We start from the raw sequence: 12841 nt of genomic DNA, 5'->3' as shown, positions 1-12841 counted from the left end.
AGACTTTATCAGGCACAATGCAAGGCCCATCTTTTCTGGGGGGACTGTTTGTGGGGATCATCCTTTGTACTACCTCTGGAAAATTGTACGTTCCTAATTATGTAAGTTGAGCCTGTGCCCTGAGCAATATGGAAGAACACATTTAAGTCAAGCCTAGGGAGGAGTCTAAGATTTACCTCAGCCAGCTAAGTCCATGTAAAAGGTGCTATCCTGTGTTTAGGCAATAGATGTTGTCTGTTAGCTGACCCCAACCTGATCTTGACCTCTTAGCACATGTAAGGGTTTGTCTAGATTAGGCAAACAGTATAAGTTTGTGCTGAAGCAGAGTGTGATTTGTCTATACTATGCGATAATGTGCACTTATGGGGAGGTGGGGTTTAAAGTGCACTAATGTGTTGCTCATAAATTGGTCTCTGTAGGGTATCTTTAGTGCACACCAGCAGGTCTAGTGTGCTTTAACATAGTGCTGTTTGAAACAGAATTACATTAGCGCGCAGTGGGGAACCTTTAGGGTATGCCTACATCTGGAGCTTGGCTTGTGATTCCTACCTCGAGGAGATGTACTCGTGCTAGATCTTATTGAGCTAGCATGCTAAAAATAGTCATGTAGCCATGGTACAGCAGCGAGCAGTAGGAAGGGCTCGCTCCCCCGAGGACAAACCCACACAGACTCCATGGGTATGTACTTGGGCAGCTAGCTCAAGCCGCTGCCCTTGCTACAGTGACTGCACTACTAACTCACATCCCCAGCTCTAAGTGTAGACAGACCTTTAGTGTACACCAGCAGGGTCTAAGTGGACTAATTAATGTGCAACACGCCACTGTGCTTTAGAAATCCCACCCCCAGAAGTGCACATTACTCCACTGTGTAGACAAACCCGTAGATGATGTTTTGTCCTTCCAACGGAGCTAGGGATAGTGAGATGAAGATATTGCATCTGTTTGTTGAATTTTTTTTAAAAAATCTGTAATAATGGGCCATGGGAAAATAGATCCAATTAATTAATGAGTCTGTGATTAAAATAAAAAAATTGCTGTGGCAAAAGCTAATACCACATTGAATATGTTCATTATTTTCTCACGTAATCAGGATACTAGATGTCATAAACCATAATGGGCTTCTTTATTATTTACCTAAAACATAAAGAATATTTTTGTTGTGAATTGGCACGTCTTGTGCAATGAATGTGTATTAGTAGTTTATGTAAATTCTGTTTAGACAACAGTGCAAGACTAATTTCCTCTTGTACCTCTTTTTCATAGTTACTCCCCTTTGGCAGAGGAATTTTCATGTCAGTTTCCTGGCCATGATTTGCCATCTGTGCTTTCCAAGTTCTCTTTGCCAGTTTCCTTATCAGAGTTCAAGAATCCGCTAGCTCCGCCAGTACAGGAGGTAAGTTATGGGGGAGCATGTAAAAGCTCATGATTGACAGACACCAGACCCCTCATGATTGATCTGTTTAATGTGAGCATGGGGATGAGAATGTCCAACTAGGAGCTTTCAGAGCTCTTGTGGATTCAAAAATCTTTCAATTACTGGGCTTCCTAGCCACCCATTCAAATTACTTTACATCCACGTGATAAAAATCCGTAGGCAGGTCTAGTTGGAACCATTTGAGTGATCTGTGCTGAAAAGCATGTTGCTTAATGAAGTTGCTGAGTGTACTCCCTTGCATCTTATAAAATGCCCTGAGTAAGATGACAAGGAAAAATTGAAAATCAAAATTGGATTGAAAAAAAAACATGTCCTAGTTCAAACAGGTATTATTTAGGGCAAGGTCTATGGCCTGTGTTATACAGGAGGTTAGACTAATCAGAGGTTCTCAAACTTCATTGCACCGCGACCCCCTTCTGACAACAAAAATTGCTACATGACCTCAGGATGGGGGACCGAAGCCTGAGCCTGCCCAAGCTCCGCTGTCGCGGGAAGGGGAGGCAAAGCCAAAGCCTGACGGCTTCAGCCCCAGGTGGGGGGCTTTGGCTTTGGCCCTGGGCGGTGGGGCTCGGGCTTCAGCCCCAGGCCCCAGCAAGTCTAACGCCAGCCCTGGAGACCCCATTAAAACAGGGTCGCAACCCACAGTTTGAGAACCGCTGGGTCACTAGCTGATCATAGTGATGCCTTCTGGCTTTGGAATCTATGAAAAATTCTATTTGCTCTATAGAAAATTGTCCTGATCCCCATGAATCTTTCATCTATAATATGTACATAGAATGTACCTTTCTCAGAAACACAAAGATAAAGAGCTATTTTTATATATTCCAGCTGCTTTAGACTTGCAATCTGGATTTAAAAGCAAGCTGTACTGTGTATTTACTTAGGCTTCTGTATGATGCTGAAGGAGTTTAAAGGCTAATCCAAGAAGTGGACTTCAGCATGTAGTCAACAAAAGTGCATGTGTTACAATATTATAGTATTAAGGTTTTCAGATTTGTGTTTTACTGTTTGTTCAAGCAATTAAGGCTTGGGGAATTTCCTGAGGATTAGTGAAAGGCTGGGAAGAGCGAATGGCCTCAGGCCACCAGCCCTATGAAAATGCTTTAGGCTGAAGTAATTGTTCTTCTTCGAGTGCTGTCCCTGTGGGTGCTCCACTCCAGGTGACGGTGCGTCCTGGCGCCGTTGACCTCTTGGGCCGCAAGGTTTATACCTCCTCCACTCTGCAATTCAGAATTGCAAACTATTCCACTCTACTTGCAAGCTACGACTTCGATAACTACAATAAACTCGTTGATTTTACCTCCCATATCCCAGAGGACAGGAGAGCAGACTTTAAGTCAGTCCTCATCAAGGGCCAATTGGTATCCAGAACGGCCCTACAAGCATCTCTAGACATGGCGGACACAGCAGCCTGCACTACCGCAACTGCAGTGGTTATGTGCAGATCTTCCTGGCACTCTGCATCCAATATCCCCAAAGACCTGCAGACCAAAGTGGAGGACCTCCCCTTTGATAAAGATAAACTCTTTTCCAAGAAAACCGACAAAGTCCTTCACACAATGAAAGACTCTAGAGTGACCCTGCACACCCTGAGCATTTACCCATCCCTTCCCAGGAGACAACGGTATCAACCTTATCAGAGGCCACGCACACAACAGTATCACCGGCCTCAGCCCAGACCATACGATATACCCAGGAATCACGCTAGACCTCCTAGGCGCAGACAAAACCAAGCACAACAGCTACCTCCCACCCATCAGAAAATAAACAACAATTTTGAAGCGTTGGTCGAGGGTCTGCACGACCACCCCTTGACTCCACTGCCTATTTACCCATTTGGCCACCGCCTCCAGGTTTTCCACCAGGCCTGGCAGCAGATTACACAGGACCGTTGGGTCCTGGAAATAGTTCAGTCCGGTTACTCCATCCCTTTTATATCCTATCCTCCTACCCTTCCCCGTCCCTCTTCAGGGACCCCTCTCACGAGCACCTGCTTCACATAGAAGTGGCTCATCTTCTACAGCTAGGTGCAGGGGAACCTGTGCCGACACAACATCGAGGAAAAGGGTTCTACTCCCATTACTTTCTGACCCAGAAAAAGACCGGGGGATGGAGGCCTATACAGTAACTCCTCACTTAACGTTGTAGTTATGTTCCTGAAAAATGCAACTTTAAGCGAAATGATGTTAAACGAATCCAATTTCCCCATAAGAATTAATGTAAATGAGGGGGTTAGGTTCCAGGGAAATTTATTTTCACCAGACAAAAGACACTATCCATCCATCCATCCATCCATCCACACACAGTATAAGTTTTAAACAAACAATTTAATACTGGTACACAGTGATGATGATTGTGAAGCTTGGTTGAGGTGGAGGAGTCAGAGGGTGGGATATTTCCAGGGAATGCCTTACTGCTAAATGATGAACTAGCAATTGGCTGAGCCCTCAAGGGTTAACTCTCACACTGTACTGTACAAGGCAGCAGGAAAAGAGGGAGGGCGGACAGAGACACACAGTGTGTGTGTGTGTGTGTGTGTGTGTGTGTGTGTGTGTGTGTGTGTGTGTGTGTGAGAGAGAGAGAGATGCGCATTTCCCCTTTAAGTATGAAGAGTGGGGTCAGAAGTACACTGCCTTGTTAATTAGATCAGCAAGCTGAGACCAGACCACAGCTGCTGCTGCCTGGAAGCTCCCTCTGTCGTGTGTCCCCCCCGCTCTCTGGAAGATGGGGTAAATGGGGTGCAAGAGCAGGGGGGAGGGGGACACCTTGACATTAGCTCCCCTCTTCCTTCCCCCCCCACACACAGCAAGCAGGAGTCTCGGGGAGCAGCTCCAAGGCAGAGGGCAGGAGCAGCACATGGCAGTGGGGGGAGGGACAGCTGCAATTGCTAGCCTGCTGGGCAGCTGCTGCACAGGGAACTTAGGGGAGCAGGGAGCTGATAGGGAGAGCTGATAGGGGGGCTGTCGGTCCACCCTGGTTCCAACCACCCACCAGCTAGCTCCATTGGGCTGCTCTTCCTGCAAGCAGTGGACAAAGCAGGCGGCTGCCAAACGACGTTAGAAGGGAGCATTGCACAATTTTAAATGAGCATGTTCCCTAATTGATCAGCAACGTAACAACGAAACAACATTAACCGGGACGACCTTAAGTGAGGACTTACTGTACTAGACCTACACCGACTGAACAAATTCGTAAGGGTACAGAAATTCAAGATGGTCACACTGGGCACAATAATACCTGCACTGGAACAAGGGGACTGGTTTACAGCCCTCGACCTACAGGATGCCTATTTTCACATATCCATTCATCCAGCCCAAAGACGCTTCCTACGATTCACACTCGGACACGACCATTTTCAATACCGGGTACTCCCATTCGGACTCTCCACAGCACCGAGAGTATTCTCCAAAACCCTAGCTGTAGTTGTGGCCCACCTCCGCAGACACGGGATCATACTTTTTCCCCTACCTATACTATGCCTCATCAAAGGCAACTCATACGATGAGATGCTACAAGCTACCCATTTCACCATCTCCCTCTTCCACAGCTTAGGTCTGCAAATAAACGTCCAAAAATCCACCCTGACACCTACACAGCAAATCGAATTCATTGGCGCTCACCTGGACTCAGTTCGAACCAGAGCCTCACGCCCACACAATAGATTCCTCGCTATCACACATCTCATACGCATGCGCTCTGTTCGTCCCAGGATAAAGGCAAGAATTTGCCTACAGCTCCTTGGCCACTTGGCAGCCACCACCTTCATGGTCAAGTACGCCAGGCTGCACATGAGATGTCTTCAGGGTTGGCTCAACTCTAACTACAAACCCAGCAGGCACAGCCTCTGCATGCTGCTAACTCCTCCAGCAAACGTACTAGCTTCCCTACAATGGTGGACAAGACCAGAGAACCTCTGCATGGGCGTTCCCTTCCAGCAACGATCCCCCATGCTCATGCTCACCACGGACGCTTCCCTGATCGGTTGGGGAGCGCATCTGGGGGGACACACGGCACAAGGCCACTGATCCGTGCCAGAGACGCGTCTACACACACATCTCCTAGAGCTCAGAGCAGTGAGACAAGCCTGCCTTCACTTTTTTCCCCTCCATAATGAACAAATCTATCCGGGTCCTAACGGACAATATAGCATATATATTTTACATCAACAGACAGGGAGGAGCACGATCACACTCCCTATGTATGGAGGCCATCCAGTTGTGGAATTGGTGCATACAACACCACATACAAATTACTGCTTCGTACCTATCCGGCTGCCACAACACTAGTGCCGACGCACTCAGCAGACATTTCTCCACAGAACACGAATGGGAATTGCACCCCGCGATACTACAACAGCTCTTCTCCCACTGGGGCACCCCGTCAATAGACCTCTTTGCTACAACCCAGAATCGCAAATGCCACCTATTTTGCTCCAGAGCGGGATTTGGGACTGCATCCCTAGGAGACGCGTTCCTTATCCCATGGAACAACTCTCTCATGTATGCCTTTCCACCGATCCCTCAGATACACAGGGTTCTGTGCAAGATCAGAGACAACAAGGCCCGGGTCATACTTATTGCCCCGGCTTGGCCGAGACAGACATAGTATCCTTACCTGCTCCACATGTCCACCCATCCTCCATGGACTCTCCCCTCAGACCAGATCTGCTTTCTCAGGACAACGGGCGGATTCTTCACCCTCAGCTCCAGAAACTCCACCTGACAGCATGGTTCTTTCATGGTTCCAGACCCATGAACTAGTCTGTTCCGAGCAAGTCCGATATGTCCTCCTGCATAGTAGAAAAGACTCCACTCATAAAACTTACCTGCAGAAGTGGAAGCGCTTCTCCCTGTGGTGCTCACATAAACACTTAACACCCCATACTGTAACCCTTCCTAACATCCTAGACTACCTTTTGAAACTAAAACAGGATGGACTCTCGCTCAGCTCCATCAGAGTACACCTCGCAGACCTCACCACCTTCCATGATTTGTTAGATAGCTATTCACTCTTTGCCCACCCCACCGTAAAACACTTTCTCACAGGCCTACAAAATCTGTACCCTGAGATTTATCCATCGGCAGCTGCATGGAATCTCAATGTCGTTCTTCGCGGTCTTATGAAACCTCCATTCGAACCCTTAGCTACCTCATCTCTTCTTCACATGTCCATGAAGGTAGCTTTCTTGGTTGCTATAACATCAGCGAGGAGAGTAGGGGAAATAAGTGCCCTGATGGCCTACCCTCCCTACAAATCTTTTCTAAAGACAAAGTTACCCTGCGACCACACCCTAAATTTCTCTGTAAGGTGATCCACCTTCCACCTTAACCAACCAATATACTTACCTACATTCTATCCCAAACCTCATGAGACTCCGCACGAGGTGACTGTGCATACCTTCGACGTCCGACAAGTAATTGCCTTCTATTTAGACAGGACTAAACCATTTCGTAAGTCCTCGCGACTATTTGTCTCCACTACCAAGAGATCGAAGGGTGTGGCCATCTCTAAGCAATGCCTTTCCAAGTGGATCTCTGACTGCATCAGATCCTGTTACCGCATTCAGAATGCTCAACTGCCTGAAGGCATCAGAACTCATTCTACTCGAGCTATGTCAACATCCTTTGCCTTCCTCCATAACGTACCCATTCCTGATATCTGTAAGGTGGCCACATGGTCATCTGAACACGCATTTACCAAACACTATGCTATCACGCAGGATACCATGGCAGACACCATAGTAGGCCATACAGTACCCTCTACAGTACTCACTGCTGCAACTCCAAAGTCCCACCAGCCATAGTGGGTACTACTTCACATTCACCTGGAGTGGAGCACCCACAGGGACAGCACTTGAAGAGGAGAAAGTTACTCACCTTGCAGTAACTGAAGTTCTTCGAGATGTGTGTCCCTGTGGGTGCTCCACTCCCAGCGCTCCTCCCCTCTACTTTGGAGTACTATTCTGACTTCTCCATGGTAGAGAAGGAACTGAGGGGGGCGTGGGACGCGTGCGCTCAGGCCCACTCTAACGAGACTGCGAGACAGCAGCTGAGCGCGTGCGTCCCGACCAGGCACTGCTACCGAAGATCTCCGATCAAGGGCGTCGGGATGCACCGTCACCTGGAGTGGAGCGCCCACAGGGACACACATCTCGAAGAACCTCAGTTACTGCAGGGTGAGTAACTTTCTCTTGCTATTATAAACTGAACTTTGGCAAAAGCTTCTCTAATTGGGTTCTTTTTGCATTTGCACTCGTCCCCCTACTTTTGTGACTGTCTACACTAGAGACCTTACAGCAGCACAGAGCTCTCCCGTTGACATAAATAAATCCCCCCCCCAATGAGCTGCAGTAGCTATGTCGGCGAGAGAAACTCTTCCACCGACCTAGCACTATGCACACTACCTCTTATGCCGGCGAAACTTATGTTGCTCAAGGGTGTGGTTTTGTTACGTGTGAAATTATATAAATTTTGCCAACATAAGTGGTGGTGTAGACATGACCTCTGCTGCATACATGACATTGGCATTGGCCACTGTCCATATTTACAGAAAAGTAACATCCAGCAGTGTAGCCAGTCAGATTGCAAGAGAAGAACTTATTCTGATTGTGATTTGAGTGAGGTAGGGCTCAAAGTGCACCAATACAAAAATATACTGTGTGTGTAAAGAGTAATCTTAGTAGAACAGGCCTGGTCAGTCCTGGTCTTGGATAGTGACTAAGGGCTAGTCTACACTTACCCGTTAGTTCGACGGCTGCGGATCGAAGTTCCGAGTTCGATTTATCGCGTCTGGTGTGGACGCGATAAATCGAACCAGGAAGTGATCCCCGTCGACTGCGGTACTCCAGCTCGGCGAGAAGAGTACCGCGAAGTCGACGGGGGAGCCTGCCTGCCGCGTGTGGACCGCGGTAAATTCGAAGTAAGGTATGTCGAATTCAGCTACGTTATTCACGTAGCTGAATTTGCGTACCTTACTTCAACTTGGGGGGTAAGTGTAGACCAGGCCTAAGACTAGATACTTCAGAGAGAGAGAGGCATAATTATACCTAACTGTGAAATTTTATATCGTTGATGAAGTTTCTTCCTCATTCTACTTGGTGACTGTTTTGTCCTGAAAATTGAGGACTAGTAGCCCTTGTAATTTTTTCCTAGCTACTTTAACTCCAGACACTATTCTTATTCTCTGTGATGAGTTGGTAGGGATTCCTTGTTTTTGTTTGTATATGCAAAAGCCTCATATTATATGTTTTTAGGAACTTATATTTATAAATCTGTGCTATGTACCATTTTACAGCAATAAAAAAGACATTAAGTTAACTAAACAACCTTAACGTTCTCTTATTAACTTCTTAAAAATCAAAAAATTCCAAACTAAATGTGCATAGTCAGCCTTAACTCTGCCCATTGAGCATATGCAAAATGAAACCATCTTTGACTGCAAATGATTTCCCAAATAAGGTATACTTGTAATGAGCCCAATGGAGCACTGGCATGAATCAAAGCAATAAGGAGGGGCAGAGGCGATCTGAGATAAAACATAATTTGGCCTCTAATCAGTTTGGGGTAAAGTATAAATCAATTAAGTGGGAAATAATCACAAGTAAATCAGTTAGTTGTTTCTACTAAGGCTTATATCATAAACTACTGTGAACTATTATTATCTACTGTATATTAGCTATTCTCTTATTATTTTATAGATAACAATTTACATTTATGAAATAACAGAATTCTAATTAGATAATATAATGCCTTGTAACATAAACCCCATCGTTCTACATTCCCTTTTCAGTTCTTCGGTTTTCAGCATCTGGAAGCCCAGAGGGCGAAGGAGAAGTTCGTAGGATGTTTAGTTATATCTCGAGCAGTCCTCTTGTGCAATCTTTGTTTACAGTTTTGAAGTTCTAGCTTAAATAAAGACATGTATTCCTTGATGCGATGAGTTGGTTTCTTGATTGATCAATTATCATAAGAACAGAAGAATGGCCATACTGGGTCAGACCAGTGGTCCGTCTAGTCCAGTATCCTGTCTTCTGACAGTGGCCAATGCCACATGCTTCAAAGGGAATGAACAGAACAGGGAAATTATCGAGTGATCCATCCCCTGTTGTCCAGTCCCAGCTTCTGGGAGTCAGAGCTCTAGGGACATCCAGCGCATCCCTGACCATCTTGGCTAGTAACCATTCATGGACCTATCCTCTATCAACTTATCTAATTGTTTTTTGTACCCAGTTATACTTTTTGGCCTACACAACATTCCCTGGCAACAAGTTTCTAAGGTTGACTGTACATTGTGTGAAGAAATACATCCTTATGCTCGTTTTAAACCGGTTGACTATTTATTTCAGTGGGTGACCACTGATTCTTCTGTTACGTGAAAGAGTAAATAATACTTCCCAATTCACTTACTCCACACCAGTCATGATTTAATAGACCTCTATCATATTCCCCCCCCAGTTGTCTTTCCTAAACTGAATTGAGCAGTCCCCGTTTTTTTAATCTCTCCCAATGTAGAAGCTGTTTCATCTCACTAACCATTTTTTGTCGTTGTCCTCTTTGCCTTTTCTAATTCTAATATATGTGTATATATGTATATGTGAGATGTGGTGACCAGAACTACATGCAGTATTCAAGGTGTGGGTGTACCATGAATATCTGTAGCGGCATTATGATAGATCCTCCCCTAAGGGATTTCTCTGTCTGAACTGTGTGCTCTTCTGCATCTGTCGGCTATCCCCAGCCCTTAGTTTAACAACTCCTCTACAGCCTTTTTAATTTTACATACCAGCAGTCTGGTTCTGTTTTGGTTTTGGAGCCCATCCTTCCTCTATAGACTCCTCCTTTCTCAAAAAGTTCCCCAGTTCCTAATAAACCTAAATCCCTGTTCCCTACACCACTGTCTCATCTATGTATCCACGCACAGTATGAATTTTCAAAGGCTCATATTCCAATCATATGAAAACTGGTTCTTGCTGGAATACTCGAATGTGCTTCCCAATGAAGGCTATTGCTGTCCCATACCTTAACTTCCTACATCTGGCTATTTCCAAAATGAGGGGAGAGGAATATGGGGCCCCCATACTTCAAAGTGTCTGAACCAGCTGTGTCAGAGGGAGGTGTAAACCCCCCATAAATGGACAACCCTAGAATAACAAGTCCTTGACAGAGATTTCTCCCCATTCCCAGGCAGATGAGTGTATTTTCACCAACTGGGTAAAAACCTCCCCCGTAGACATGTTGTCACTGGCCTCCTCCACTATAGTACGTATTTTTAATAATTCACATTTCCATTACTCTTAGTTATTTGATCCTTCCAGGATAGGACCAGCTTGGCTCTGAAGAAGGCACTGGGTGTAACTGGGGGTGGCTAGCTGTTTCTCACTGAACAAACGATGCTTTTAATTTTTTATTCTGTTTTTTGTTGTTGTTTTTTAACAAAGTGGTTGCTAGGTGAAGCCTCCATTTTGCAGATGAACTGAATTAATTATGGATTGTACAATAGTGCAGTGGAAAATGGGCATGTGAGGGAATAGGAATTGGAGGGGACTGCATGCGTTTGAGAGAATAGCACAAATAGGACTCAGTAAGATCTACAGTGCATCTGGAAGCCATTATGTGGCGAATCAAGGGCAGCTTTTGTTGTGGAGGGTGTGGAAGTACCATTTATATGCAAGTATCAGAGGGGTAGCCGTGTTAGTCTGAATCTGTAAAAAGCAACAGAGGGTCCTGTGGCACCTTTAAGACTAACAGAAGTATTGGGAGCATAAGCTTTCGTGGGTAAGAACCTCACTTCTTCAGATGCAAGTCTGAAGAAGTGAGGTTCTTACCCACGAAAGCTTATGCTCCCAATACTTCTGTTAGTCTTAAAGGTGCCACAGGACCCTCTGTTGCATTTATATGCAGATAGTCAGTTATAGTAAATATAAAATGCATGTTTGCTGTGTGCTGGATTTAAAAATAGTGTTTGCAAGACTTTAAAGAGAAATATTGGGTGAGTGCTGTTCCGTCAACTGAAGTAAAGGTCCAAAGCTAAGCCTGTCACCTGATGATTGGAATGCTGATAAGTTCTAGAGTAATGCATTGATTTGATTTACAGTGATAGCAGAGACCTGAAGTATCTGGTGGGTCTAAAATAAGGAAACGTTTTAATGATGGTTTTGGTTTTTTTGCCATAGTGTGGTGAATGTTTGAGCAGGCTCATTTAATTGGACTAACAACCGTTTATTTTTGCCAATATAAATGCAGTACACCCTCGCTATAATGAACCTGTTGGGACCCAAGCCTTTTGTTTGTTATAGCCAGGAGTTCATTATAGTGAAAGGACAATGAAAATGAATGGGCGGCGGAGCAGCAGCCCTGAGCGGTGGAGCTGCCAGCCCCATGTGATGGAGCGGCAGAGTGGGATAAAAACTGCATGCATGTGCAACCTTCCTTTTTTTTTTTTTTTTTTTTTAACATTACAGTACTGTACTGTAGTTGGGATACAGGTACTATGTTCATTATAATGAAGGGCATTATAGCGAGGGTGTACTGTATGCTATCATCTTTTCTTCACTTTTGAACCAAAAGCTTCCCCAGTAGCTATTCTGTTTTTTCAAATGTAATCCTGAAGAGCGTGTGTGTCAGTTAGGTTAAATTAGACTAGTTCCAGACTGCTCCACTGGCTATATTTTTTTATTAAAACCAGAAAATATATATGACCAAACCAGGATTGGACCTTTCTTGTCCACTTTGTCCCAGCCTCTAGCTAGTCCCAGTTTTCTTGACATTTTCCTTTTTCATGGAAAAAAACAGCTCTGGGGATCTGATCACAGGAAACAGGTTTCTAAAAATCCATGTGTTAAATAAAGAATTTTACAAATGCTCTCTGTTTCCAGGAAGACAAAGAATATTGAAGGGCTCAGTCTTGCCCTTGCAGAGTTCAGTGGGCTGTGTTCTGTATTGTGTCCCCAGATGGGGTGATGCATAAAGTCTTTGTTTTTCAGAACCAAAATGTCTGTTGTGTGCTTATTTGTCAATAAATACAATGCCCTGTATTGTTACCAGCTTCTTGCATACAGTGTGTCACACAGCCGTACACTACGCTACACAGCTGGAGCTTGGCCTACAGCAGTGATGGGAAATGGCATCATAGGGATGGAGAGGGGGGAAAGGGGTGTTAAAATGTACTAGTGGAAACAATGTAAATGTTGTTGCAGACCAGATAACAGACTGGAAGGAGGCGGGGGTGGGGATGAGGAGGCAGAGTGAAGGCAGGGATAGTGGGATGTGGGGAGGAGGAGAGTGGAGTGAAGGAGCCATGAGAATGGGGTTAAAATTTAGACTTAATCATAGATTAAAACAAAGCAAAATGTTTCATCCTTGTATTTGCTGCATGGCTCCAGTATTTCAGCCAAAGAAGGCTGGACAT

General features: G+C 45.2%; 1 protein-coding gene across 3 annotated transcripts in view; it reads left to right on the top strand.

The window, feature by feature from the left end:
- Positions 1–12841, top strand: part of NPRL3 (NPR3 like, GATOR1 complex subunit) — a 116689-nt gene that overhangs the window by 63564 nt on the left and 40284 nt on the right. For all 3 annotated transcript variants that reach the window (XM_065411686.1, XM_065411685.1, XM_065411687.1), the window contains one exon: positions 1264–1393. In XM_065411686.1, the coding sequence (XP_065267758.1) occupies positions 1264–1393 (130 nt within the window). The remainder of the gene's footprint in view (positions 1–1263; positions 1394–12841) is intronic.

The sequence above is a fragment of the Emys orbicularis genome, chromosome 10 (genome assembly GCF_028017835.1).
Source record: "Emys orbicularis isolate rEmyOrb1 chromosome 10, rEmyOrb1.hap1, whole genome shotgun sequence".
Classification (NCBI taxonomy): domain Eukaryota; kingdom Metazoa; phylum Chordata; order Testudines; family Emydidae; genus Emys; species Emys orbicularis.
The sequence above is the reverse complement of the archived record's forward strand: the minus strand, read 5'-3'. Positions and strand labels throughout refer to the sequence as shown.